General features: G+C 53.5%; 12 protein-coding genes across 12 annotated transcripts; 4 read left to right on the top strand and 8 right to left on the bottom strand.

The window, feature by feature from the left end:
* Positions 1 to 15: 15 nt before the first annotated feature.
* On the bottom strand, positions 16 to 1,412 carry CC84DRAFT_1165788 (WD40 repeat-like protein). Its single transcript, XM_018178797.1, has 2 exons — positions 1,308 to 1,412; positions 16 to 1,261 (listed from the first exon to the last, which is right to left on the bottom strand). The coding sequence occupies exons 1-2, from the start codon at positions 1,371 to 1,373 to the stop codon at positions 242 to 244; spliced, it is 1,086 nt and encodes a 361-aa protein (XP_018033927.1). The 5' UTR covers positions 1,374 to 1,412; the 3' UTR covers positions 16 to 241.
* A 627-nt stretch (positions 1,413 to 2,039) lies between these two features.
* Positions 2,040 to 3,445, top strand: CC84DRAFT_859463 (ubiquinone biosynthesis protein COQ9). Its single transcript, XM_018187646.1, has 2 exons — positions 2,040 to 2,695; positions 2,756 to 3,445. Exons 1-2 carry the CDS (start codon positions 2,261 to 2,263, stop codon positions 3,086 to 3,088), a joined length of 768 nt encoding a protein of 255 aa, XP_018033926.1. The 5' UTR covers positions 2,040 to 2,260; the 3' UTR covers positions 3,089 to 3,445.
* Positions 3,446 to 4,078: 633 nt separating this feature from the next.
* CC84DRAFT_859677 (uncharacterized protein) lies at positions 4,079 to 5,255 on the top strand. Its single transcript, XM_018187648.1, has one exon. It carries the CDS (start codon positions 4,171 to 4,173, stop codon positions 4,771 to 4,773), a length of 603 nt encoding a protein of 200 aa, XP_018033925.1. The 5' UTR covers positions 4,079 to 4,170; the 3' UTR covers positions 4,774 to 5,255.
* CC84DRAFT_859465 (uncharacterized protein) lies at positions 4,695 to 8,239 on the top strand. The gene is made up of 2 exons (XM_018187647.1): positions 4,695 to 5,212; positions 5,263 to 8,239. Exons 1-2 carry the CDS (start codon positions 4,906 to 4,908, stop codon positions 7,989 to 7,991), a joined length of 3,036 nt encoding a protein of 1,011 aa, XP_018033924.1. The 5' UTR covers positions 4,695 to 4,905; the 3' UTR covers positions 7,992 to 8,239.
* An 86-nt stretch (positions 8,240 to 8,325) lies between these two features.
* Positions 8,326 to 8,874, top strand: CC84DRAFT_1165786 (uncharacterized protein). Its single transcript, XM_018178796.1, has 2 exons — positions 8,326 to 8,451; positions 8,504 to 8,874. The coding sequence occupies exons 1-2, from the start codon at positions 8,364 to 8,366 to the stop codon at positions 8,671 to 8,673; spliced, it is 258 nt and encodes an 85-aa protein (XP_018033923.1). The 5' UTR covers positions 8,326 to 8,363; the 3' UTR covers positions 8,674 to 8,874.
* A 2,017-nt stretch (positions 8,875 to 10,891) lies between these two features.
* CC84DRAFT_1149066 (Dihydroorotase) lies at positions 10,892 to 12,314 on the bottom strand. Its single transcript, XM_018176655.1, has 3 exons — positions 12,151 to 12,314; positions 11,859 to 12,050; positions 10,892 to 11,809 (listed from the first exon to the last, which is right to left on the bottom strand). The coding sequence occupies exons 1-3, from the start codon at positions 12,283 to 12,285 to the stop codon at positions 11,030 to 11,032; spliced, it is 1,107 nt and encodes a 368-aa protein (XP_018033922.1). The 5' UTR covers positions 12,286 to 12,314; the 3' UTR covers positions 10,892 to 11,029.
* A 1,221-nt stretch (positions 12,315 to 13,535) lies between these two features.
* CC84DRAFT_1248739 (S-adenosyl-L-methionine-dependent methyltransferase) lies at positions 13,536 to 16,529 on the bottom strand (the record flags this gene model as incomplete). Its single annotated transcript, XM_018184267.1, has 1 exon — positions 13,536 to 16,529. A coding segment is annotated over exon 1 (2,796 nt), but the record flags the coding sequence as incomplete, so codon positions are not given.
* A 356-nt stretch (positions 16,530 to 16,885) lies between these two features.
* On the bottom strand, positions 16,886 to 17,589 carry CC84DRAFT_859433 (uncharacterized protein). The gene has a single exon (XM_018187645.1). The coding sequence runs from the start codon at positions 17,471 to 17,473 to the stop codon at positions 17,057 to 17,059; it is 417 nt and encodes a 138-aa protein (XP_018033920.1). The 5' UTR covers positions 17,474 to 17,589; the 3' UTR covers positions 16,886 to 17,056.
* On the bottom strand, positions 17,451 to 19,054 carry CC84DRAFT_1165784 (uncharacterized protein). Its single transcript, XM_018178795.1, has 2 exons — positions 18,496 to 19,054; positions 17,451 to 18,411 (listed from the first exon to the last, which is right to left on the bottom strand). The coding sequence occupies exons 1-2, from the start codon at positions 18,865 to 18,867 to the stop codon at positions 17,551 to 17,553; spliced, it is 1,233 nt and encodes a 410-aa protein (XP_018033919.1). The 5' UTR covers positions 18,868 to 19,054; the 3' UTR covers positions 17,451 to 17,550.
* Positions 19,055 to 20,408: 1,354 nt separating this feature from the next.
* Positions 20,409 to 21,296, bottom strand: CC84DRAFT_859390 (uncharacterized protein). Its single transcript, XM_018187644.1, has 4 exons — positions 21,064 to 21,296; positions 20,806 to 20,995; positions 20,727 to 20,745; positions 20,409 to 20,665 (listed from the first exon to the last, which is right to left on the bottom strand). The coding sequence occupies exons 1-4, from the start codon at positions 21,136 to 21,138 to the stop codon at positions 20,587 to 20,589; spliced, it is 363 nt and encodes a 120-aa protein (XP_018033918.1). The 5' UTR covers positions 21,139 to 21,296; the 3' UTR covers positions 20,409 to 20,586.
* Positions 21,297 to 21,455: 159 nt separating this feature from the next.
* Positions 21,456 to 22,274, bottom strand: CC84DRAFT_1095036 (uncharacterized protein; the record flags this gene model as incomplete). Its single annotated transcript, XM_018174594.1, has 2 exons — positions 21,456 to 21,641; positions 21,720 to 22,274. 2 exons carry the CDS (start codon positions 22,272 to 22,274, stop codon positions 21,456 to 21,458), a joined length of 741 nt encoding a protein of 246 aa, XP_018033917.1.
* A 246-nt stretch (positions 22,275 to 22,520) lies between these two features.
* Positions 22,521 to 26,626, bottom strand: CC84DRAFT_1206903 (beta and beta-prime subunits of DNA dependent RNA-polymerase). Its single transcript, XM_018182066.1, has 3 exons — positions 25,901 to 26,626; positions 24,167 to 25,845; positions 22,521 to 24,118 (listed from the first exon to the last, which is right to left on the bottom strand). Exons 1-3 carry the CDS (start codon positions 26,372 to 26,374, stop codon positions 22,645 to 22,647), a joined length of 3,627 nt encoding a protein of 1,208 aa, XP_018033916.1. The 5' UTR covers positions 26,375 to 26,626; the 3' UTR covers positions 22,521 to 22,644.
* Between the last annotated feature and the right edge of the window lie 30 nt (positions 26,627 to 26,656).

Raw genomic sequence — 26,656 nt, 5'->3', positions numbered from 1 at the left:
TTGAGAGTAATTAAAATACCGAGAAGACGTTTACAATCAATGCTCTGCACCTTGATAAATAAGGGACAGATCGACAGGCAATACGGCGAACACACCTCGAAAACTGATATAAGCGACCAGCAAGAGTATTGTCATATCCAGGCCTATTGCCACGCGATGGTGCATTCCAACGTTGCTGTCACACATGCTCCATGCAGAGCCCCAAAAACATTCCCCAAGCACGATAACCCTCCTGTTACACCTACATCCACAAGCACAGCTTCCCACTCGCCGTCCCCGCAGCAACCCAGTCCATACTCGGGTGGAACTTCGCCACCGCCGGCACGGCCGTAATCCCCTCGCCCCCCAGCTGCGCAAGCTGCTGCCCCTTCGCTGTATATATATCGACAAAGCGATTCATGTTCCCGATGCAGAAGCGCTGGACGCCATCAGAAGGGAACTGCTGCCACTGCGCCCGCAGAATGGTGACCCAGCGACCCGTCTGGTTGTTGTGCGGAATCACGGCTGTGGGCTTCATTTCAGGATCAGATAGGGTGTGGCCGGGGCTCCAGGTCGAAGAGGACGAGAAGTCGTGAATCTTGATGGTGTCGTCGTAGGACGCTGTTGCGACCTGCCCCGCGGCATTCCACGCAGCGTGGGAGACGGAGAGGCGCGATTCGTGCTGTCCAACCAGCGCTGGTAATCGCGAGTCGCCCTTCCCGGATATCTTGCGGAGGTCCCAGAGTTTGAGCGTGCGGTCGAGGGACGCGGTGGCGACGAGGTGCGGGTGGAGAGGATGCAGCGTGAATCCTCCGATCTTCTTCTCGGACAGCTGGAAGATTTGCAGCCCCGCGGCTCTCTCGGACGGCGCGCGCATGTCGTAGATCCCGAAGCGGCCATCCAGGGTCGAGAAGTACAGCGTGTTCGGGTCGTTCTTGGATATCTCGACACCGGATAGGGGCGCATCTTCGGAGGTGTCTTTGGGTGCGTATACTTCAACTGCAACGCCCTTTGCGAGGTCGAGCTTGCGGACCGTAGAGTCGTAGGAGGCAGAGTAGAGGGCGTTTGCGTCGTGCGGGCTGAATTGGAAGGTGTGGATTGTGCGAGTGTGAGGCTTGAGGGTGGTGATGGAGGGGCCTTCGTAATCGGCGTCTTCGTCGTCTGCATCCTCGGGATTGTTGGTGGTAGCTTTTTGGGAGCCGTCGATTATGCCTAGGTTGCCCAGTTTGTCGCCGGCGAAGATGAGGGGTTTGTCGGTCGTTGGGTGCATACCGAGGGCGTACTGGCAATGTTAACATTTGTGTAGGTACCGGAATGGAGGGTCTTACGATGCGTTCTGGAGTGATCTTCAGTTCATTTGGTTCATACTCTGGCCACAGCTCCAGCCCGCTCATCTTCTCCCGCAATGCTCTCAGCTCCTTGTCGGTCGTCTCCTTGACATCGTCCTCATCGAACGTCCGCTCGTAGGGATTCGCAGGCCCAACGACATTGAGTAAACTCGCTATCGCATCTCCACCTTTCCCCGCGACCAGTATGTCACCAAAGTTGAACGCATCGCTGATTCGCTGCCTCTTCGCCTTATCTGCTTCTCTTCGGGCCTCGTGTTCCTCTTCCGCCTTGCGCTTTGCCGTTTCGCTATCTGCCTCGATGCCCTTCAGACGGGATGATGTGCGCCGTGGAACCACCTCTTCTTGCTTGATCTTTTTGGGCGCAGGCTTCTTCGGTTTGCTGACCCTTGATGTAGAGGCGGACTTTCCTGCAGTTGGGCCGAGGCCAGCTTGCGCTGCCTCCATTTCTAGGTTGCGCAATAGCGCTTGCGTCTTTGCAATGTTCTCCTGACGCTTGCGCTCATACTCGCTCATGGCGGCTTTGGGTTTCGCCATTGTGTCTATTCGTTCTGCTGTCAACTTCGAATTCGAAAGCTGGCCACAGCTGGCTCCAGGCGGCGATGCGGGTGGAAGTGGCACGACGCGTCTGAGACGCGTCGAAGCGCGATCACGTGCTTTTCAAGCCCCACGCGTCAGTTTTCGAACGTCTGCAGCTTGCTCCACAGCAACCGCAGTCTTGGGAATCGCCATGATGGAACTGGCAAACAAACCAGTGCATTATGGTGGCAATCCCTGCATGCTTGCATGCGTCAGTGTCGCACCGTTCTGCGTTCCTGATCGACAAGCGTTCGAATCTGGCTCGATCTCTTGGCGGCGATGCAGGACGCTTGATGGAGCTCTCCCCATCGATCAGGATCTAACTTCGCCTTCATCTCTCCACCACACCCATCGCAATGACTTCGGCGCGATCCCCTAGTGCGCTTCTCGGCACATTCCGAGCAGCTTCACTTCGTCCGGCTGCTGCTTGGAGACAGCGGTGCTTGTACCATTCACACGAGTATACGCAACCTGCGCCATTCCCGCCCGCCGAGTCCGCCATTCTCTCTTCCGCCCTTTCGCATGTACCGAGCTATGGATTCACAGCGGATGCTCTCCATTTGGGAGCGCGCGACGCCGGCTACATGGATGTATCTACAAACCTGCTCCCGCGTGGCGTGTTCGATCTCATCAACTACCATTTGGTCACACAAAGACTGGCGCTGAAGAACACTGTTCAGTTCCCATCTACGGCCGATCAAGGCAAGAAACTGGGCACTGGGGCTAAAGTGCGCACATTGACACTGGCGCGCTTGCGGGCAAACGAGCCTATAATACATCGCTGGCAAGAGGCACGTTTGATGCTCGGATGGCTTTGAGGTACACGAAAGACATGCAGCTGACAGCCGCAGGCTCTTGCAGTAATGGGACAACCTTCGTACGCGCCAACCTCTCTCGCCGAGCTAGCTCGCCTAGCCGACGAAATCTGGTATCTTTCTGGCGACGAGAGTGTCGATAGCAGCTGGTATACCAAACGTGCTAGCCTATCCGCAATATACTCAGCAACTGAAGTATTCATGACCCAGGATAAATCCAAGGACTTCATCGAGACCGAACAGTTCTTGGACTCGAGGCTGGGGGATGTCATGAAAATGGGAGGATTCATTGGAGCCCTGTCTGAATGGGCCGACTACACGGCACACTCCGCCGTCAACGTGCTCAGGAGCAAGGGAATGCGCGTCTGAGGGGTCCAGACCCTTGGACTGTTCCAAGTTGGGCGACATCGCATTTCCAGTCATTGATTGATGCATCGGCGATGAGACGATGACTACCGCGACCTTGACAAACCGCGTAGCCCTGTACAACGCTAGCTTGTACATGCTTCGCATCATTTTCTACATGAACGTGGAAGGATCCCGCAATGTCCGTTTTCTGTACTATATCATGTTCCACATGGATGAACGAGAGGCTTCGGCATTGATTACCACCTTGTCGCCCTCTAGCGCTTCAATCAATATGGCGCCACGGTTGCTCTTACATCGCCGATGGTCTTAGGTTTCACCCTGTATTTAATCAGGCCATTTTTCTTAGAAGGTACACGTGGCAGTGCCATGTCTAGTGCCTAGCCGTCACAGACACGATGTGTCCTATGGTGAGCAATCTAGAGACACACCAATACATAGCAACTATCCAAATGGTCCAACACAGACATCTACTCGGCACTGATTCTCCTTCGAGTTGCATGTTCTATTCCGATTTATCCTTGCTGATCTCAGAGCGCAGCAGCAACGGCGTCACGCCATGGAAAGGATACGAAGCTCGGGGAAGCGAAGATCAAGGCCACACACACAAAATCGAAGTCGATGGAGTCGAATGACGTAGTATGTTGGAGCATACGCCTGTCCGCTGCTGCAAGCAATCGTGATCCTATGCGCTCCGCCTGCTATTGGTCCGCAGGACTCAGCCGTAGGAATTATCCAGGGTCTTTGGCACGCGGAACAAGACCAAGATGCACACCACAAGCCGCGATCGCTGCAGCAAAGTCAGCATTCCAACAGCCGCGCAGACCAATAGAACCAATATTGACGCCTCAGGGTCCAGCGCCCGCGAGCGTGTCCGGCAGTCGTGGACGCATGAGGTCATCTCGTGGGGCCTCGGAGGCTGGTTTCGCCGACTCGTAAACTAAGAAATCAGCACGGTGATTGGATGGCATCGAAGTCCGCCACAGGGCCAAGTCTTCTCCCAGCCTGTGCGGCGGGTCGACCCGTTGTTGCTGTCGCGTAGAACACCAGAGCGCGAGTCTGGACTGAGGACCCGGAGCTCGCGCATGGTTTGCAGTGCTGATGCTGAATGTGGTGGAATGTTCGGCGCTCTCTTGTTCTGGCTGTCCGTCGACGACGATGCGCGAGCGGACCCTGAGGCAACGAAGATGCACGATCACCGATTGCGCCTGACATCGGGGGACTCTGTGCACAGAAGGGGCGGCGTGAGGTGTTGCAGACCCAACGAGCCATCGTCGATGCATCTCGGTCGATGGTCTAGGCCGGTTAGCCCTGCTGCAGTCAGGCCAGGAACGCCACCTGCTTTCGCGGATCAGAAGCGAGCTCACAGGTCCGATCTGGAGCACCAGTCTTGGCATCTTGAAATCGTAGGGAAATCGTTGACAGCCCACAACCAAGGTCCCATTCACATCATGGGAGCCTCTTGCTGCCCTCACGCCCGCCGTTGGGGCGCCGCGTCTGATCTTCCGACTTTATCATCGATCCCATGCAACCGGCGTCCGCGGCCCCAGCCATTCGAGTGCCCAAAGTCGCTTTCCTCCACATCGCTGCTCCTGTTCCTTTGCTACCCTGTTTCATACAGCATAGAACCCGCAGCAAGCTCGTTTGATACAAGCGTGCCTATCCGAGCCGTGCCCACCTGCTCTTGACGCCGACCCGCCTCTTTGGCCCGATTCCGCTCGCCTTGAAGTACCATCTAGCAATCGGGGCCTTCCCTCGCAGAAGGAACCGGAGCATGTCCTGCTCATAGTCAGCGAAATCCTTTAATACCAAGAGACAACATGGACGATCCCCCGGGCACGATTCCGCAAGCGACGCCCCACCCACGCCGGCCTCCCGCACACCAGTCTGTCTCCCTTCGCCATAGCCCGCCTGCGAGCGGCGTCCCTCCTAAAGCGCCTACTTTCTACAACCCCCAGGCCACGGCCGTGAGCTCTCCCAATGTGGGCGCAAGCGATAAGGCGAACCCGCCGTCGAGCGTCTCTCCCCAGGTCAAGTCCAACAAGAACAGCTCTGGAGAGAGCAGCGACGCCGGAAAGTGGTTCGAGAACACCAACAATGCGGTGCAGAGTAACAACAACCTCGACAGTAAGTATCGCCTGTGGCTATTTAGAGACTGGTCTAAACGCTCGATCCAGATGATCCGCCGTTCTTCTTGCGCAACTCGTCCCCGTCCGAAACCCCTCCCGATGGTCAAGCGTTCGACCACTTGTACCAGCACACGACTGCCGCTATGCCGTATCGTCCCGGGATAGGGAACATGAACAATGAAAGTGTTGAAGACTTTCGGAGTGTTATCGATGACCTGACTGTTGCAAATAAGAGACTGAAGCAGAAGCTGAGGAAGTACGAAAAGCTGCATGATTCACACTTACAGGACGAGAAGCTCTTCGAGGTGCGCTTCCATGGCCTTCCTGATCACAAGAAGCGAGAGCTCGAGGAAACTCTGCGTAAGTTTGCCGCCGACATGGACAGCAAGTCGGAGCAGGACTACCCCGCTGTCTCTACGCACCCAGCGATGTTCGAGAACCAGAAGACCGCTTCTTCGCGCGCGTCCCGTTTCACCGAGTCTGGCTACGCGTCCATGTCCGGACACAATTCGAATTCGGCTCGATCAAATCAACCCTCAAACACCGCATCCAATACAGACTGGGACCAACGCCGCTTGACGAAAATGAACTACAACCAGCAGCAACAGACAATACAATCGTACTTGCATGATATTCCCCGTGGATTGCTGCCAAAGAGCCACCACGCGCCCATGAGCGACAAGTCAAAGAAGAAATTGGTGGTGCGTCGCTTGGAGCAGATTTTTGCGGGGAAGCGATCGGCACCTGGCAACCATCCACAACCGATGCAGCAAGAGGAAGTCGCCCAATCAGCTGCCACGGCCGATCGCCGTGCCAATGAAGCAGCAGGACAGCGTTCCAAAACAGAGGGTCACCGTGAAGCTCGCATTATGCCTGTACGGGCGGATGACGAAGACATCTCTGGACATCAAGAAGCTCTGCAGAAATCACGCCTGAACCTCCAAATTAACGAACAAGATTTCGCCGGCTCCGGATCCCCTGACCAGCGGCCCACCAGGCCGCTCGACCTCGATATCTACCGTGCACAGGTTCCCTCCGACAACATGGACTACATTCGACACCTTGGCTTTACTCCACCGAACATGATGTCTGAGGGTTCGCCAGAAGATGATCACGGGTGGATATATCTCAATCTTTTGATCAACATGGCGCAGCTCCACACACTGAACGTTACTCCTGATTTCGTCAAAGATGCTGTCTCCGAATACAGCTCTTTGTTCGAGCTCTCCCACGACGGTCGCAAAATCCGATGGAGAGGCGGTACAGATGTCACTTTAAGCAGTACTGGGTCCAGTTCAGAGTACCAAGGCAATTCTCCACCCGACGGGTATGGCAACAGTAAATCACCTCACAGGTTCGCCAAAACGGGTGGAAGTGGCAGTTCGGACCTCTCAATGAATCCCGAGCGTGTCGCGCAACGACTCGCTCGCAAGCAAAAGGAGAAGGAACGAAACCAATTTTCCTATACACCTTTATTCTTCCACAAGGATGACTCCGATGATGAAGAAGACTCGTATGGGCTCGACATGAATTCTTCAAGCAACTCCCCATATCAGGTCCAGCAAGCCGGCGACTCTTCCGGTCTCGGCAGCTCGGCTAAGCAAAGCTCTGCATCCAAGAGACGTCGAAATGATGGACCCATCATCTTCTACAGCAAAGCAAAGTTCTGTACCGATCTTACCGGAGATAGTCGTGGCATTGCGAGTCACACCTCAGATTCTTATCAGAACATCACGAGTCATCCTATTGGAGTCCCCACCTCTCACCCAGGACGGCTCATACAGTCTTCCAGTGTCATGGAACGCCGCGGCCCGCTAGAGACCACCATGATGGACATCGATTCTAAGGATGGCAGCCAAACTGCATCAAGTAGCGAAGAATTCAGTTTCTCGCCGGACGCACTGAATGATGACAATGGCACGGAAAGTCCCGACGTAATGGATTTCGAAGCATCCGGCTTGGGTGGAGTGCACCCAGAGGACAATTTCTCTATCCGCGTGCGTCGCTCGCAACAGCAGGCTGCCCCAACCAGTGTGGTAGCTGCTCGCCACAGGTCGTCGCTATACCCGAAGAAGATCCTGGACGTTCTGAACGAGAGTCCAACTCAGGAAGACAATCCAACTTCGCCGAAGCAACAACAGAGTGTCATCAAGGAAGAGATAATTTCTGCATCTCGTAGAACCTTGCCAAATTCGGCACTCCCCCCGGCTTCTTTCCTCCCTTTCGACTCGACTTCATCTGGGGACGTGGACTCAGACCTTGAGTCCAATGTGTCATCCAGCCTTTCGAGTACGAGCTCCTCAGAGAATGTTCCGGCCACCGCGCTCCATCTCCTCAATGTTTCATCCGTACAGAGAGACTTTTCGGACGCGTCTGGGGACTCGTCTTCTGAAGGGGACGATGAAGACGACTCTGATGATGGTTCGATCGACCTTCTTGCGACTGCCCGCCGAATGGACCCACACACTGTTATCGCTTCTGAGCGCGAATACGATGCGGCACTCGCCGATCGTCTCGTGGAAGAGATCCCTGCAGGAAGCTCCGCCGCCACGGCGGGCGGTGGCAGCGGCTTCAACACCCCGGCGAACGCCCTCGAGGCCCTTACCGAGCAAGGCGAGCCAACCGGCCGCACAAGCAGACAGAAGCGGCAGAGCACCACCAGCGGCAGCCTCTCCTCGCAAGCGCGCGCCAAGCTGAAGCGTAACCGCACGCGCGAGTCCATCGCTACTGCGCTCCAAGAAACCTCGAAGAGAGCTAAGACCCAGAAGCGCGAGTGAGACGCTTAACCGTACACAACATATTACACCATATTATTTTTTCCATACAGCACACAGGCGCTTGTCGCCATGCATGATACATACCGGAGGCATTTTACGACGATACCCATGATGGAACATACGGCATGTACATGGCATGGAGGGCGCGCTTTGGCATTTGCATTACCAGGGACAGGCGCGATTTATGATTTCTTCCCACGAGCTATACCCCCTTTTCTTTTGAAGCGGCGACTCTGGTGCATGTGCAACGCGCATACCCTTCATGGTTGTTGTGAAATGCATTATAAAACTTTGATATCATTTTTATTGGCAGAAACGTACGGAATGGAAACGACGTTGATGATCTTCCAAAACTCCAGATTAACGCGTGTGATGTACGACTTCTTTCTCCTAGAACCAGAGTGCATGTTGAACGCTCACGGCACCCTCTTCGCGACCTTCTCAGCGGTATGTTTATCTTCTATACCAACGCATCAGCCCAACGATTCTTCCTCATCACAAAAACCACATACCTCTATCGCTTGCCTTCCCAGCACTAATCCCCTCAACCGCCCTCTTCTCCCTCTCCATCGCACCCCCGATATCCGGCGCCATGGTCGATTTTGGCTCTTCCCTCGTCGTCTGTACCTGCGGAGACTGCGGGTACGAGTGTAGCCGCTGGAAAACCTGCGTGTCGGTGTGATACATCTTGCCTCCCTTTTGACTTCCTCGATATCAATCTCGAAGTATATGCGCGGTAAGTATATGCGAGGACGTTCACCTTTGCGAGTCGCGCAGGATGGTGTTGTGATTTCTAGTACTACATCATCGCGGGATATGCCAGCAGTGCTAGCTGCTATTCCCTGTCATGGACGGCTTGTCAGTGCGATTGGGGTGCGATCTGCGGTGTATGGGGCTTAGGCGCATGATGCCAGCCTGGTTGTTGGCGCGCGCGTGCGTGTCGGATGGGGGTGTGGGGCGCGCGGGTCGGGTAGCCGGCAGGATGGAGGGGTATGACATAGGCGAAGAACGTCGCTCTTTCTGGGGTGAGTTTTAGCTGAAAAAAAGAAAAACTGATTTGCACGATTTCGGGATGTGAGTTGGAAAGGTAGGGAGAGAGATCTAGATGGAATCATGAGGTAGTGATTCTGGGGTGTATGGTCGCTGCTAAAGGAAGAGGTAAAAGAACGCAATCTGCCGGATCGCGGTGGTTAGGAGGACACTTAAGATCATACATGGTCGTGCTTTGCAGGATGTAGAGAGGGGACCGCCGGTGTGAGCGGCGACATCGGCCGTATATTTGGGCCGAAGAAGATCACGCGTGAGGGACATCAAACACTCCTGACTGAGATCGCATTCGCAATGTGATAGTGATTACACGGTCTTCAGCCTAATCAATGATGATACCATACAATTATGAAGACGCAAGCACAGCAAGTCTTGTTCTTCAACTGCAAGATATGAACCAGCTAAACTACCCTTCTCAAATACCACGATAGATCAAAGTCAAAGAGGAGATCAACAACCAAGAGGGAAAAGCAACCTTTGTGTCGGGCGAATTTAGACGGCACCCATGCCGTACTTTGGATCTAAAACTGTATGCCCCCTGTTATGCAACTGAGATGGCAGAAACAGCTAGTTCTGGCCGCTTAGTGTCAATGATCAATGGTCGCCATCCGCTTTTTGACGATGAAAACTCTAGTGATGCAGTAACGACCAATTCTCAGAGTTGTCACACATCAGTGTAAGGAATGAACGGAGAGTAGTCAGTAGACTCTGAATCCCGATCGGCTCCTACTGTGTCGTTGTTGAGAGCTTAAGGGGTTCCTAAGCGTAGCACTTGAAGCTCATATCTCTTCATGACAGCAGGGACACTCCCGGTGGATAGATGCTGGCTCATTAAGCTCACGCTATGATTCGGTTATTCGAAGAAATCCTAGAGTGTCCGTTAACGACGTACATCCACCGTTTCCTGGGGAGAATAGTCGCCAGATTCGCCATTGAAGGTTGTGAGCTAGCTGATTCCGTACTACGCTTAATTTCCGAAGAAGAGGTGCTTAGGAGGTCGCAAGGAAGAAGGAAACGCTGTTGGAGGACATATCCAGTTCCATCGGGTCGCCACACACGGTCAGCATCGGTGCTAGGAAGTCCGTGTTCCCGCACATATCGACTTTCAGCCATGGCATCTTGTAGAGCAGCTACATGTCTTATCTGATCCCATATCTGACAGAAGACATCTTGTTCTCCTTCCAAACTGACCCTGGAGCAAGTGGGCGAGAGTCCTGATTAGCAATGAGAAGATCTCGTCTATGACATCTCCCAATACGCATGCAAATTGGTCCATGTCTGATACCTCGGCGCCGCAACCAGCAGAGGCCATGAGAGGATCGAACCAAACTGGGGACATGAAACTCGTCCAGAAGCTTGCATACATTTCAATCTGCAGCTTAGGACTTTCCAGGCTGAATGGCAAGAACCTCCGAACATGGGACTGTCGCGTGTGCGACACCTCTCATATGCTCTTTCAGCATAAGTTTTCCTCGGAGCTATATACATTGAGTGCGGCCAAAATGCCGCAGAAAGTCGATGGCCACGGCAGAAGCAAAGAAACACCATGCCACGGGCGCAAAAGGCTCCGGCACGTCAGTGTATCCCAAGCGATCCGGCTACAGTGGATCCGTCAGGAACGCCTCGGGAGCAAGGTCGGTCTTGGTGGGCATCAAGAAGCCAGAATTGAAGGCAAGGAATTCTTTCGTGGATTGCGGAACGGACAGTGTCGGCCGAGGAAAGAGGTGGTTGTTGGTGGGGAGAGTGTGGGAGAGGTATACGAGGAAGACTGGCCAGGGAGTGATAAGGGGAGAAGAGGAAGGCTATTTGAGTTTGCAAGAAGTTTGGATAAATGTAAGGGGTATGATATTTTTGTGGGTGGAGGTGTATGCGATTTTTGATGGAGGGTGAGTAAGGGCTGCGCTGACTGCTGGAGGTATATTATGAATCCTGCAACTATGTCGGCGTGCTAATGTTCTAGCTTGCGCTGTAGCCCTAAACACACCGGTTGTCTACTTCCACTCAACACTCCACGTAGTCTCTCCCCTCCTGAACGGCACAATCTTCACACTAACCCCCTCCTTTTCCAACACCTCAACCACCTTCGCCTGCCCCTTCCTCAACACAACTTTCTCGCCCCTCTCGTCCTTGACCTGATAAAACTTCCTCCCCCACCTCCCCAAGAAACCCTCCAGCCCCTCCTGACTGACCTCCTTCTCCTCGATGACCCCCCTCTCCACACCCTTCTCCAAAGCATCAAGCACATACGCCACAGCATTCGTCTGCGTAAAAACCCCCGCAGCCACCTTATCCTCACCCCTCTTCTTCCCCTGATCATGCGGCGCAGAATCCGTCCCAAGGAAAAACCTCCCCTCGCTACGCACCACAGCTTGCAGGAGTGCATCGCGGTCCTCAGGCGTCTTGGCTACGGGCTTGCAGAAGCAGAAGGGGTCGCCGGCCCAGTCGTCGATGACGAGGGAGAGGTGGTGCGCGGTGATGGTTCCCGCAACAGCAGGGCCGCAGGCGCGCACTGCGGCGAGGGCGGCGGCCGTGCTGCAGTGTTCGAGGATAATGCGGAGGGTGGGGAATTTCTCGTGGAGAGACTTTAGCGTCGGGAGGAAGGCGGGTTCCGCGTTGAGGATGGTGATGGCCTGGTCCTTGGAGGTTGAGGCGTGCGCGTGGGACGGGGTGGAGGGGACTTCGCCATGGAGATTGAGGACCATGTTTTGTTTTTCCATTTCGGCGAAGACTGGGTAGAAGGGCTCGTAAGAGATGACGCCGGAGGAGGAGTTCTTTGCATGGGGTTAGAACATGGGCGAGATAAGAGGTGGAGGGACGTACCGTTGTTACGCCGGCCGGGTAAGATTTGACGCCCGTGATGCCAGCTTTCTTTGCTTCGCGGATGACTTCAGGCGTGACGGACTCGTGCAGGTAAAGCGACATGAGGTAGTCGACATTAGGCTCGATGGCCCTCAGCCGGTCACGGTACTCCAGACATTGTTGTACCGTTGTAACAGGCGGCACCAAATTCGGCTGCGAAGATGCGTCAGTATTGCGAGTCGAACAGTCCGAGACGTACAAAGCAATACAATCGCGACGAAGGTGGAGTATGCGGGGAAGCGAGAAATCATACCATGACATACACCTGATTCACACCACCCTGTCGAATCGTGGGCGTGACGAGCTGCGACATCTCCCCATCTCTGAGGTGGACGTGCGCATCAAATGCAGCCGGGAGCTCGATCTCTTGGATTTTGGTGAACTCCATGTTTGGTAATTGCGGTTGTCGCGAAAGCTTCGAAGCTGAATGACTTTTTGTGTTCATGGTGGGACATTTTGCTAATTTTGGCACTAAACTAAATGAGGTAATCACCTACCAACAATCACAGCGTCGGCAACGCGCTGGATGAATAGTGAAGAGCTTCACAAAGTATGTCGCAAGCCTTCGAGTAAATGGCTACAAATATACAAAGCACAAGGCCCATGGTTCCCCACAAGTCCTCCGCGCTGCGTTGTCTTGCTAGAAGAGCCACCACAGACGCTAGCATTGCACCTGAGGGGAATACCACGCCTTAATCAAGGGTAAGATCTCGACTTGGGCATTCCGATCACCTCAGGTTTCGTCTCAACGTCCATCTCCACCCTCTTGTGCCAACTTTGAGGTACAAATCCCAGCCCCAAGCCCGAGTGGCGCGTTTTGCGGGATGCATCATGTTGTTTTTCAAGCTTTGTTGAGCTGCGTGCTTTCCTGGATCCTATTGACGCGCGATCGTTGACCCTCGGCTCGCCATATTCCTCCCTGTGTTTCTTTGAACTCGACTCGGACCGGCTAGGTATGCTGCCGTTGCTGTTTGCCTCGCTTTGATCTCGTGATCGCTTCCTTCGTACTGGCAGCTCTGATGCTGTAGATTTGGGTGACTCTGGAATATCATAGATTGATTGATATGATACATATTCTGAGGGTGTTGAAGCAGAGAGTGCCTTTAACAGATGCTCTGGAAAGCCGTTGCGGCTTACTGCAAGCGTTGCTGGAGTATCATCGAACTCGGGGATCACATCATCCTCGCCTACAACCCAACCAGGCTTCACACGAAGATCGAAACCGTACTCTCGCTCAAGTTGCGTCTCGAGTTCAGTACTTTGGCTTGCTTTCCGTGGTATCGTTGCGCCGTTCGGTATCGGCACGTGGACATTTCTTTTATGACCTCTTGGACCGAGACCATCGGCTGCGTCCTCCTCCTCGTCCTCGACATGTCGGGTAGTGTTCAACTTGCTGCGACTGCCGCTAAATGTGCTCCGAAGGAAGTCAATCTGTGTAGGGGACCTAGAACTAGCGATTGTTTCCGTTTCACTGATCGTGCGGCTGTCGTCGGATTTATCGTGCGCATCAACATCCTCTTTGATGCTAGACGGCACAATCTTATGTGTTTGGCCTTCTGTAGATGGTCTTGCTGCTTTGACATGAATTTGTCTCCTGACATTGATGACCACGGATACAGATCGCTTCTTTGTAGCCGCTCTGTGCGCGTCGCAGTCCACTGCTCTCCGGAGTTCAAGCCCCAAGGCCTTCGACACGCGTCTGTCGACGGCGTTACCGACCATCTTGTACTGATCACTAACATTGCCTATGATAACTTCTTCAGCAGGTATATCCTGCGCAAGCCGCGCTTCTTCGAGTGTGATGCATCGATTCTGTTGCCAATGTACGAAAGGTCCAGCGCGAGAGTCATGTGGTGAGGGGGCTGTGACGATTGTGCCGATCAAACCGTCCTTGTTTATGCGTCTGTAGGACTTGCTGCTTATCTCGCTTCTCGTCTCATACAGGTATTTTGGTACGAGTCCACGCTTTGCAGCGTACTCAATACCTACACCAGGTGGATCGGTCGGGACGTGGGCCATGCATCTCCTCTCTCTTATGTTGGGCCGACATCGCAATACATGGTCCGGGGAGCTTATACAAGGATGCATAACGCCGCACCCAATGTTTGGCAGATGTGCCAGTTTCTCCCCTGGCGTGACATGCTGTGGGAATGGTGTGGCTTGAGAATCCTGGACTCCAAATCTCTCTCCGTTTAGAAGTCTCCCTACACTCTTACTCTTGAAACCATCAGGGTCGCCATGCGTTGCGCGTGGCGGCGCAAGCGGTGTTCGCCCAGGTGCTGCGATAGATAGGATGAGTCGATTCCGATGTTGAGGGCTGCCATAGTGCCATGAGCTCATGATAAATTGCTGCACCTGGTACCCCATAGACACTAAGCATCCAATAAGCTGTGAAAGGACAAGCTCTTCCTCAAAACCTTTGCGCGTTACCCCCATATTGACAACATTCTCAAGAAACCCGTACTCAGGTCGATATATATCCACAAATGAAGCGAAAGTGGTTACGTGTGCAGCGTTTCTCAGCGACTGCTCACTCAACCAGTTCTGTTGAAGCTTAGAGAAACCTGGACAGGGACTTCCCCCAGCTATCACTCCCACATTTCCAATCTTTGCGACAAGGTTCATATGCGGTGAGTCGCCGGAAAGTAAAGCGTGCAGATAATCGTCAACAGAGCCAAACCATAGGTTCAGCTTGTCGGGGTCTTCGGTGTTGGCTCGTAGGGTTTGTATAGCGCGACCATTCATATCGACAGAAGTGTGAAAGTGCACCGCGCCGCCGGCTTCCAGTCCCTTGTCCAAATTACCCAGACCGCTGAAGAGGCTCAGTCCCGGAAGCTTTTTTGACGGGTCCATTGGGGCATAATCTGGCCCTTCGCGCAATTGCCATGGTGCGGTGCTCAGATCTTTAAGCGTGTGTCCATCAGAGCCGACCCCAATCGAGAGTGTCCAACAATGGCCGGTGCCTGCTTGGTCGTAAGGAAATGGTACGCGACTAGTTGCCATGTCCTCTGGCGTGAAGAAGCGTACGTAGCACCTACCTTCAATGCTGGAAAGTGCTACGGATTCGAATTTTTCTGTCCATATTAATTCGTTAGCGGCTATTCTCCGCTGGGGAATGTCGCAGATTGACTCTAGTACGAATTTGCGTAGTCGTTCGAGGCGTCGTATTGTGATTTGCTTCATTGTTATGTCTATCGCTTCAATAACAACAGGTTCTAAGACATCCTTCTGGCGCAGATAGACCGTGTCTCCGCGGTTGTATGTCGGGGTAATTGGTCTTGATGTTGAACGAGATCCTTGACAGCTGCATTGGAAATCCGTGTCCTTCAATGTCACAAATGAGCTCGTCCCCATCTCATATTTCTGACGAACCAAGAACTCTTTGCGCGTGCTATACGCTCTAGAGAACCACTCTACAGAAGATCTTCTTGTTATTTCTGAAGACAGAAGTGCATGTTCTTGACAGTTGCAATTGTCAGACATGAAGAGTTCCTTTGTGACGGGATAATCGGTTGTGCTGATCGTCGTGTCCTCCGGTCTATATAACCAGATTACGTACAGGCGTTGACGTCCATTCGATAAAGATATGACGCGCTGAACATACCCAATCCATTCGTGGACGGTGGCCGCGTCCTTGGCTTGCTTCCGCCACATCTGGTTCTCGAACTCGTCCGGGGCTATACAAACCACATCGCCAATTTCAAAGCTGTTGCGTTGTTGATTTGCATGTGATGGTCTGGCAGAAGAGATCGGATGCCTCTTCGAAGGTAGCCCAAGCGTTCTGAGTCTGGTTTCGCGAGCTTCGAGGACGGCGCTGGATGGCATCATTCCCATGATTTGTCCCGCGAAGTACCTGTTCTTGAAACACTCATAGACCTGTGGAGTCGCAACTGTCTTCTCGCATTTCGGTTCGATCATGTCATCGTCGGACCTTTCGCATTGTTTCCACAGCGGATGATTTAGCAGCGAATCCTCTCTCAGGCACATAGCCTCCGACCACATGTACGGAATGTATGCATGGAGTATCTTTCGGAAGTCGGTCGACCCATAGGTCTTACGCCATTTGCCGACATCTGGATGCTCTGGAAAGCGCTGCTGAAGCCATCTGTCAAAATTTTGCCGGAAGTCCGCTAAAATAACGCGCTCGTTGTCTTCTAGAAAGTCCATGGTGTGTTTACCGAATGTTGCTATCCATTGGAAAGCGTCCTGAAAGCGTTTGTACGGTCGACTTGGAACGCCTAACCTGTACCAGATGTCGTGCGTGCGGTCGTTGCTGGCGTCGTGCGAAACAATGTAGACTATTGCATTGGGGTCGTCGTCCACGCCGTAACCTTCGATCGAGTAGCTCTTTATAGGGATGCCTTGAACGTAGTGTCGCGTGGCTCCAATCGATAGTACGCCGCTGAACAAGAGCTTCTTTCCAGCTACGTCCATGAAATCTAGCGAGTGGAGTTCTCCAATAAAGTTGGTCTCTGGCTTGGTGTATATTTCATAGTCTGTGGCATCGATATAAAGCGGCTCCTTCTCGCCCCTGTTGCCATCCTTAAGGTGTGCGTCATGTTGCAAAGCACTGAAGGCAGCCTACGTGGGTCAGCTTCTTTAATTGTTATAACGACTCGAAACGGGGCTCACCTTCAACGACTTAATTGCCTCCGCTTCCGATACTCTACGTACGGCGTGCGTCCATGCTTTGTCGTAATGCCGGGGGAAGTGGCCTTCGTCTGTGAACAATGTTGTACTTGAGGTGGATCTAGGTATCACCACAGCAGGACTCCGTGATCGAAGCTTCTTGCCGCCCTCGGCGGAAACGTGTGACATTGAAAGTTTTCAAATGAAGTCCTTTCTGACGCGTCGTTACGGACACTGCGGTGCGAGTTGCGAAGACGAGCAATAGCAAAGACAGAAGTGCAAAGCCGAAGTTGTTGAGCGGACTGTGAGTCAAATCGTCAGGCAGCCATGGGAGATGAAGGCAAACGCACGACGCGGCGCGGGGAGCAGGCGTCGCGCTCAAACAGCTTTTCTCCTCCTTGCAAACGCAGATAAACAGGTGAAGCTGACAGAATGGGCAGCAATCGCACCGGGTTGGGGCACACCTGCATCCTCATAGCGCAACCATTGCGCTAGTGAACGGGAAGACGCGAGTTTATGAGCAGTGAACTTCAGTTCGCATGCGACGACGAGAGCAACAGCGCAAGATCGTGTTGACATCGCGATAGCGAATAGTGGCTGTCCGCTCCCGCTGCAGGTACAAGGTATCGCAGAGCCGCCAGGCCATTTCGGGCAGTGGCAGGCGTTGCTGAGGCTGCCACTTTGGACAGGACAGCAAGCCAACAAGCTGGAAAGTTGAGCTGGAGCGAATCCACAGCGAAGCTTGGAGTGACAGTAAGAGTGAAAATTAAAGTGAAAGTGAAAGTGGTGCAGTAAAGAATAGAGAAAGCGGCGCTGGGCTGGTTGCGCAAGTAGGGTGCTAAGGTACCTGCCCGTCTCGCGTTACCGCGTGCTCTGCAACCCTCAGGTCTGTAGACAGTGTATCCAGGATCTGAGCTTCGAAGTCGAAGGGAAGGCTGGAAGCCCATATGTATTCTATCGCGCCACCAGTAATATATACAGAAGAATCATCCTCGTGCAGTCATTACTACAGATGTACTCCATCTCACGACACCAAACCGGCAGGCGGTCCGTAGTCCCAAATCCGGCTACTATCATACGACTCCCTCTCCTCCTTGCGATTCGCCTCATCCTCGCCCCTCTCAAACGCATCCTTCCTCTTCCCCTCCAACCACCGATCAATCTCCGGTATCATCTTGGTCAACGTCTCCAGCTCTTTCGTCTCATCCTCCGTAAGAGCAGGCTCTTTCTTGCCCTCCTCCTTCGCTTTGTCTGATTTCTTGATGATGGCGTCAAACTCTGTGAACAACTTGTCGCGTTCCTTCTGCTTGTTTTCATACTCCTCGTACTTCTGGCGCCCGCCAAAGCAGATGCCGTAGCCGTCGCAGTAGCATGTGTTCTGTGCGGGACAGTAGACCTCGTGGCCCGTAAAGATGTAGTGCCAGATATATTCGAAGACACGGCCCGAGTAGGTGTCGTCCATGCCCGTGTGCAGCAGCCATTTGCGGTAGTGTAGCAGTCGCTCGATGGGCACCTGGCGAATTCTTTCTCTGCTGAGAGCAAATTGCGCGCAGCAAACGCCGGAGAGTGACGAGGGAATGGGTGCGCCCGGGTGGATCTCTTCCCAGATGCTCTTGCGCCAGTGTATCTCCTCCGGCTTGCGGAAGAAGTCGAAATCACCACCTGGTCGGTCCATGTGGATCCAGTCGGGGCACCCGGGCTCGTGATGGCATCGCACGTTCATATAGCCCATTCGCGCAACTCGGTCGTGGTTCAGCCGCTTGAGCATACCCAGCGCATCCTGCATGAGCAGGTTATTGTTGTGCCACGCATGATGATGCGCATGCATGAAAACTGTGGTATCGGGCAGGTCATCGTATTGGTCAATCATGTACGTGAGATAGACCTAGACGGAGCTTCGGATCAGCCACATTGTCCCCAATTGGTGGGCGCAAGTGCCGGGGTTGAATTCTCGTGTTTGCTCACGTACCATAGCCTCTCTGCCTTTGTTTTTGGGAATCTTATATTCAGCATTCGGATTGTCGACCTCGTATACCACCAACTTTGCCTCCGGTATCTCTCCCCGCAGCCATTTAAGGTCCTCTTTCTTCGTCTTTGGGATCACGATGGACCACGTATAATTTGTGCCCGTCGGCTTCGGCTCCCCATCTTTGAAGCGCAATGGAATGCCGAAGTCAAGCGGATCGCCGCGCAGCGAAGAGCTTGGAGATGTCGAGCTCAGTATCTTGCCGAATCGGAATGAGGAGTGCGGTGCGCTGTCGAGTCGCAGGAAGCTCCACGCTAGGATAAACAGGACCAGGACGGAAACGAGCGAGACGAGGCGGGGCGGTCCAGCAAGCATGATGCTGTTGCGCGGTGGATAAGGCGCGGGAGCTCCACCGTGGATGAGGTCGACTTCACCGTGGAGGGCGTTTGGGGAGCATTGGAGTTAAGGGCAGCATGGTGCAAACGGAAAAGTTCGGGACCAGCGCGATGATTTGGTTTCAGGGTCATCCAACGTGCGAGTTCAGTGGGGTGGTTGCTGCTCCGAGATGGGCGGGAAGGCGCAATAATGGGCTAGTGACGCGTTTCACTTAGGCGGCGTTTTCGCCCTTGGCTGCAAGGGGCATAAAGTGCAACTAAACATCCGCAATATGTATGAATGACGGCATATGATCTTGAAAATCTATCACGCCGACGATGTAGGTAAGCTTCGGGATCACGCGTGGTCCGAGGCTCCAGGTGATGGTAATCGCTGCGTTCAGCTGCGAACATGTTCAATCGAGACAGGGAAATTAATGTTTGGAGCCGACAGATGACGCTCTGGTTCAACGCTTCGCTAAGACTTGCCTACGCGTCCAGAGTGACGGGGACGCGCAACGCTTCTGGCCAGTCGCCCACCCACGATAGCAGAGACCAAAAGCACCGAAAGAAGCACCGCTTGCACGCGCTGAGTTATGCATGCGTCGATTAACACAACAGGAAATTAAAAATTACCACTGCGACCCTCTTCTAGGCTTGCTTCTGTTGACCGCCTTGGGAATTCGGCAGAGAATGCGATGACCTTCTCGGCAGCGCTACCAACTACGCTCCTGCTCCTGTTCTTGCGTTCGCAACATCTGCTATCGTCCGAGGAACAGGAATCCTCGTCCGATTCCCTGATCCGTTGCGAGCCCGATGGCCCCGAAAGGCTACTAGCTTTCGATGTCTCTTCTTCGGTTGTCGGCAGTGTTGTACTAAAGTCGCTGCTTCGTCTCCTACTCGCGCGCGCAGGGCTAGAGACATCGAAGGGTGATAAGCCATCGGTAGCAGGCTGGCAATTCGTATCTGACTGACCTCTTTCCATTGCATTGAATGCTGACGGCCATTCCGCAAAAAGTTCGCTCCTTAACCGCGGTTGTGCTCGTGCCGCGGTTCCATTAGATGCTTATCTAGTAGTCGAAGCAGAAATTCGCCGTATTTCGGGAATCTGGAAAGGAAACGCTCCAGGAATATTGGTCGTAGAACCACAGCTGTTCCTGTTAGAAGCAGTTGTCTTCATTTCTTCAGTCACCAAAGCTTCCGGGGGGTCCGTCGTTGTCAGATTGTGCGTGGCGAGAGCGCACAGCTGTAGGTATCTTGAATCTGCTACCAGGGCTTGATGTTCTGGAAATATTGAGTCGAGACGTGAGTTGAGGGGCTGGTTGAGAGGATTCTTCTGATGCTCTTGAGTCTAGTCTCGTCATTGCGAGACCCTCATGAACAGATAATTGACGGCCTTTTGCGCTCTGGAAAAGAAAAACAATCACTGTCAAGTCGGCGCTGTTCAAAAGGCACACTCACTGTGAGATGATGTAGGGTTGCACTTTGTCATCAGTCTAGTCCACGGTGGTAGGTTCGATGGAGAAGTGCTTGCGGGGGATGCACAGCTGTCTTCTGTGCCGTCATGCTATTGACCGGCTCTATCCGCTTGTTCATTGGAAATCGAGCCTTGCAGAAAACGACGGCATCCATCGCTGGGTGCGTCTACGGCATGTCGGCGCCGTCGTGAAACAGTCTCCGCGAGCTCGTCTTCCCTAGAAACCCCGTTGTACAGTCCCGGTCATGGGGAGCTTTCAGAGTTTATCCTTGCGTGATGGCCCGCCGCCGGGGCAAGACGATGAAGGGTGTGTAGACGCAGCCTGGACGAATCGTAGAGTGAGTGTTTTGATGCACATCAAAAGGCATGCTGCCACTACTCACGCAGTGACCACCCTGCTACCTGTCCAAAGATTAGCCTAGGTAACTCACAGCTCGCAGCATAGTACATTCTGCCACTTACCCATCCTTTGCTGACTCAGAGGGAGAATCTCGGCGCTCGATGCTGGCAGCAAAGTATAACAGGAAGCGAGTAGTTGTATAGCGACATACTCCACTATAATAGCAAACGCTTCAGTCTCAGGGAGGTCTTTGATCGCGCAAATAAGTGAAGGATCGAGCGGTGCAGCAGCGCTCTCGTGAGATGGCAAGTCCTGCACTCTAGTCAGACCCTGATTGATGAGGAAGTCATGAGTGACCCCACGGTGCCATGAACACTCACCTCGTTCATTGTTCGTGGAGAAAGCCAGTAGGTATCGCGCTCCTGTTGTTGCAAAAAGTTTCTTACTTCAATCATCGTCGTGTCTTGGACCTGTATGTTGTCGTTGGCAGCGTCAGGATTGTGTATCCGCCGAAACTGGTCTGACTGTGAAAGAGAATGTGAAGGCACGGCGGAGACGGTAGACCTGTACGCAGGTTCTGTGAGGGGATTATGCTGATACTGAGATGATCTTTTTGACGCCGCCCTCGAGGAGACGACAGCATCAGCAAGATGACGGGTTCGATTTGCGACAAAGGATACCGAGGGTTGACTCGTATAGGAGTTACAGTGAGGATTATTGTTTTGAGTAGCCCGGAGATGACTCGAGTGCGGTTCCGTAGGGCAGGCAAGGCTCAGATTCCGCTCATGGTAATGTCCTCGTTTGCGGTGTCTGCATTACTGGCACTTTCCTCTGCAGCCACAAGGCGTGGTCCGCCAGGTGCGTCGGACAAGGCCAAACGGGATGCCTCTCCACGTCTAGCCTTCAAGGCGTTGAGCTGTCCCAGGAAGCTCGAAGACGCTGGTCTAGTAGTTTGCACCTCAGGTTCAGCGCTCGGTTGAGCTTCTGTAGCCGTTCCTGGTGCAGGTGCAAACCCGTCGGCTGTGTCTGGGGCAACGACTGGTTCGACGGCACCAGAAGTGTCCATAGCTTCTGCAGAGCTCTGATCACCAATTTTCGGATCCTCATCAAAAAGGTCATCTCTTGGCCGCATTCGCGCAACCCTCGCGACGAGCTTTGCAGAACCCATCGCAACAAGATCCACTGACGGCAAAGAGCGCAACGCTTTACCCTCCTTTTCGACGATAGCTCCAGGCTTAGCGAATATGAGGTCCGTGCCGATAGTTTTATTCCACTCGCAGCTAAGCAGCTGATCGTTGTACATCATGAGAGGGTTCTCTGTGTGAAGACCTATGATCTGGATCTTGCCGACTGATTCACCTACGTCTTCAACATTCTGCACGACCAGACTGCTTTCTGCATCCCGCCGTTCGGAAGTAATTGCCCTCAATTTGGTGGCCAGGAGCGTCGGATGACCTCTTTGCGTTGAGCCACCAAGACCAAGCGCGCCCTGGACTGAAGGCACATTGGCTAGGTCAATTGGGATGTAGAAGTCTTCGGTCTCATTATCGTCGTATTCGTACTCCCACTCATCGTCTTCCACTGCAGCCATTTGACGTGGGGTGAGTTGAGTAGCTCGATTGTGTAGGTGAGTGAGTAGTGGAGTGCCCTTTCCCAAGCTTTACGCGCTTATCAACTGCGCTAGTCGTTTGGGTACTAGCATGGACCACCCGAAAGGTACATCCACGAGTGTCGTCACGTTTGAATGCCCGATACAGATACAAAACCTGAGCGATCAGGCAGAAGTGTACGTCACTGTGTTTAGAGGAAAGATCAGAAAATGGAAAATTCCTTATTCAAGCATATTTCATATGTCATCTAACGCCGCGATGCCGCTAAATGACCCACTTTTACACTGCCGTTCAAGAAGAAAACGCCGTTCCATGCAATGCCACAGCCACCTTCTGTACCAGTATCTAAGCTCAAGGGTTGACCTCGAACTTAAGTCTGATGCCCATGCTCGCCAGCTCCACATCAAGATATTTCAGCACACCCGGCACTGCCACAGTTGTGACATCGTCACCGCCCTGATATCTGAGACCTTGGCCATCAGACCACACCTCGGTTTTGGGCGCGGCGCTGTCAGCCAACTTAGCGCAACGCCTACACCGGACCTGAAATACCTTGCTGTTCTTCCTCTGGTATTCGTTGACCGTTGGCGTTGTGGAGAGGAAGGAGCCGCAGCTGCGGCAGAGGGTAGCTTTGGTATAGTCGGAGCAGTTCATTAAGCGGTCCTGCAGCAGGAATGCCGTTCCATGGGCGAGCAGCGAATCGCGCTCCATCTCTCCGACACGGATACCACCGCCCTTTTTACGACCCTTGATGGGCTGCCCGGTATACGAGTTGACAGGACCTGTAGTTCGAACCTGGTACTTGTCGTTGACCATGTGTCTGAGACGCTGGTAGTATACAACACCAATGTAGATATCGGCAGCGAGCTCTTCACCCGTAATGCCACTGTACATAGGCTCGTTACCATAATAATTGTAACCGGCCTTCATGAGCTGATGACCGAAATGATCAACCGCCGTGTTCTGCTCGTCAAAGCGGAATGGTGTTGAATCCTGGGCTATGCCGTGCAACGCACCGGCTTTACCGGCAAGCGACTCAACAAACATACCGATCGTCATTCGTGACGGGAATGCGTGAGGGTTGATGATGATATCGGGTTGGATACCAGATTCGGAGAAAGGCATGTCGATGGCGGGCCATTTCTGCGAGCAGACACCCTTTTGTCCGTGGCGAGAGGAAAACTTGTCTCCGATGACGGGAGAGCGGGGAACACGTAGCTTGATGCTAAGCTTCTGGCATGGATCCGCAGCCGTTTCTGATCCAATGACACGAACTTCCTCGACAAAGGCGAGCTCATCCTCTTTGTATTTGAAAAACTGTGTCTGGCCATCGAGGTTGATGTAGTCATCTTGAGTCTGATCGTACGAAACGTTGTGCCACGCAGCAAGATAGTCGCCTGATCGTAGCATGGTGCCAACTCTAGGCAAGCCGTCATCATCGAGCGTTTCTCTCCAACTTGCCTTCACGACACCCTCAGGCGCGAACCCGAAAAGCCTGTTCATTGTCTTTGCAGATCTCGACTTGCGTTGGCCCTCCGCGAGGTCGCAGATTTTAGTCTTGTAGATGCTGCCGTGGCCAAAACCACGCTCATGTGCCGATTTATTGAGAATCATAGCGTCGTCCATGTCGTACCCGGTGTATGAGATGACAGCCACAACAGCATTCGTCCCGTTGGGGAAGTTGTCGAATCCGTACTCGTTGTGGAGTGGTGGTCGCACGATCGGTGTTTGGCCAGTCTGTAAGCGGTAGGTCTTGTTGTCTGTTCGGTATCGCAGGGCGGTTGCAGGTGTTCCCATCGTTTGTTTTCCCATCTGGCATTGGTACCTGCTTTGTTAGCATTGCGTATGATGAACAGAGGAAAGGGCTTCGTACATGTTCCTCGGTGATTGGTTGAAGTCAGAGAAGGGGGTCATGTTCGCGACAATGGAGAATATGTTAGTGGGGTCGAATTCGACGTGCGTGGAGTCACCGGACACGACCTCAGGATCTGTGCACGCTATTGACATGTAGGGCTGCTCAAACGGTCCCACGTAGTCCAGCTTGTCGAGCGGCAGGTATTTGACCTCTCTGTACATCCTTGCGGACTGCGATGACATGAAGATTCCTGGATATTGTCCGCCATTAGAGTTGGGAATATAGCCAATTTCGAGCTCAAGCGGTATATTGTGTGTCCCTTCAACCTTGTAGTAGCGAAGAGTATCCGCGATGACCTTGGCTTGCTTGGGTGAGCAGAAACCAAGAATGCGACCGTCAAGTTGTACAACCACACTTGCATCCAAAGATGCGGATGCTTTACTCGATACGCCCATCTGGGCAACGACCTGTGGAATCGCTGACACATCCAGACCTTTCGTCGCTATCTTGCACTTGTGCGCAAAATGGTTGAGCAATCCACATGGCGCACCATCAGGGGTGTGCACCGGACACAGAAAGCCCCAGCTTTCCGGGAGCAATTTGCGTACCGTGGTCGTCTTCATTTGTGCGAAATAGGCGCCACGATGCACCATGCGGAAGTGGCTGATGAATCGGTAGAAGTTGAGCTTTTCTGCAACTACACAAAATCCCGCCGTCTGTTGCAGATCGAGACCGGTAGGACTGACGAGATTTCCGGTCGAGAGGAAGTATTCCATAGCGCGGCCAACATCTTCACCCTGCGCCCTCTTCAAAATTTTGCCCAAAAAGTCTTTCTGGAAGTCGTTCGAGGTGAATGGCTTGAATTCGTTTTTGCGTCCCCATTCCTGCAGGGGAAATCGTATCGAGTTCAGCCACTCGTCCATCTTTTCCTTGATGATCATTCCATACAGCTGCCCACCGAGGAGAACTTCTTGGTTCTGAACAGCGTCAGGATTTTCCACTGCACATTCACCCTCAGCAAGCGAGTATAGCTTGCGAACCATGAACAACAGCATTCGGAACTTGTCGGCATCGTTCTGTTCTTTGACGTTGTAGGCGCCCAGATGTGGCAGGATGATCTTCCTCAAAAACTCGGTACCCGCGTCTTCATCGCTGAGGTCCTCCGGAATCTGCAAAACCACCCTAAACTTCTCACCGAGGTAAGCCCTGGTCATGGCTCGGGAGTGTAACCCATAAACCTTGTAAGTGCGCAAAAGCAATTCCACCCGATCGGTCACGAATTGCTTCTCGGCCAGTCCCTCGGAGTCTGCGGTGCCAACAATGCCTTCGAAAATCTCGCGGTCGTTCGTCTCAACTAGTGCCTTGAGAACCATGATGACTGGGATGAGGTATTCGGCCTTTCTCCATGAGAATCGCAAGTTGACGTTGCCATCGTTCAGGTAGTGGAGTGCATTGGTCTGTGACGTCTGGTCGGGGCGGACGCTGCGAATCTCCACGCCAAGAGTGGAGTAGCCAGGTCCACGGTTCGTGTACGAGGGACGCTGGATGGCCATGGGGTAATTGCGGCGGGGAACGATTAGCATGCGGATGATCTTCTCGATGCCATTCACGATGAAGTATCCGCCAAATTCCTCCGTTTCTTCCTTGGCCTTGTACAGCTGAGCGGGGGTCATGTTCTCAAGATGGCACCGGTTGGACTGTTACGAGAGCAATTAGCATGCTGCGGGTCCCGGGAGCGTGGATGGATCTCACCTTGAGCATTATGGGCACCTGTCCAAGCTCGCGCACGGTCTCCAACCAGTCTCCATTGTTGATCCGGTAGTGCACACGCGCGCGCAGCTTCCCCCGGTAACTGACATGTCGCTCTCTGCACTCGGCGGGGAGGATGTTGCGGTTGCTGATCGAAACCTTGTTGGTCGGAGGCAGCACCGATTTGTCCAGGAACACGTCCATGATCTTGACGCTCAGTCTGTTGCGGCGGCCCACGTCCTCGGGCTGCGCATATGGGTCGCCATCGAGGAAGACCTTGGTGCCAATCTCCTTGATGGCTTCATCGATATGGCCGCCCTTCGCAAAGATCTGGTTGAACGAGTGGATGTGAGGGTCGACAGCGGCCGCGAGCGTCGGGTAGGCGGTGCAATCCTTGGGCGGGTTCTGGAAAAGCTTCTGGCGGCGCGCCGTGTCGAACTCGGTCGTCCACTTGGTGCTGGTCGGCGCGGGCGCCATGGCTAGGAGTGCGCGAGAGGCGGGCGCGGGTGCAAAGGAGGGCTGGGTGTTCAATGGCAGGCACGCTGCAGTATCATGGCACCCAGGACGGAAAGGCAAGTGCTATGCGGTGGACGTTCAGTCGCAGTGCCTTCCTCCAGAAACTTTTTCAGAAGTTGCAATCGATAGCGCACTAGCGAACGGGCCCGTGGGCCCGTGCTCGCTGAGAGCTCTCCATCTTGCGGTCACACGCCGCTTGGCAGCGGCTCGCCTTGGGGACGCACAAGTGCTTCTTTCTTGCTT

Source organism: Paraphaeosphaeria sporulosa (genome assembly GCF_001642045.1).
Source record: "Paraphaeosphaeria sporulosa strain AP3s5-JAC2a unplaced genomic scaffold CC84scaffold_7, whole genome shotgun sequence".
Classification (NCBI taxonomy): domain Eukaryota; kingdom Fungi; phylum Ascomycota; class Dothideomycetes; order Pleosporales; family Didymosphaeriaceae; genus Paraphaeosphaeria; species Paraphaeosphaeria sporulosa.
Note: the sequence above shows the minus strand (reverse complement) of the source record. Positions and strands in the feature narration are given on the sequence as shown.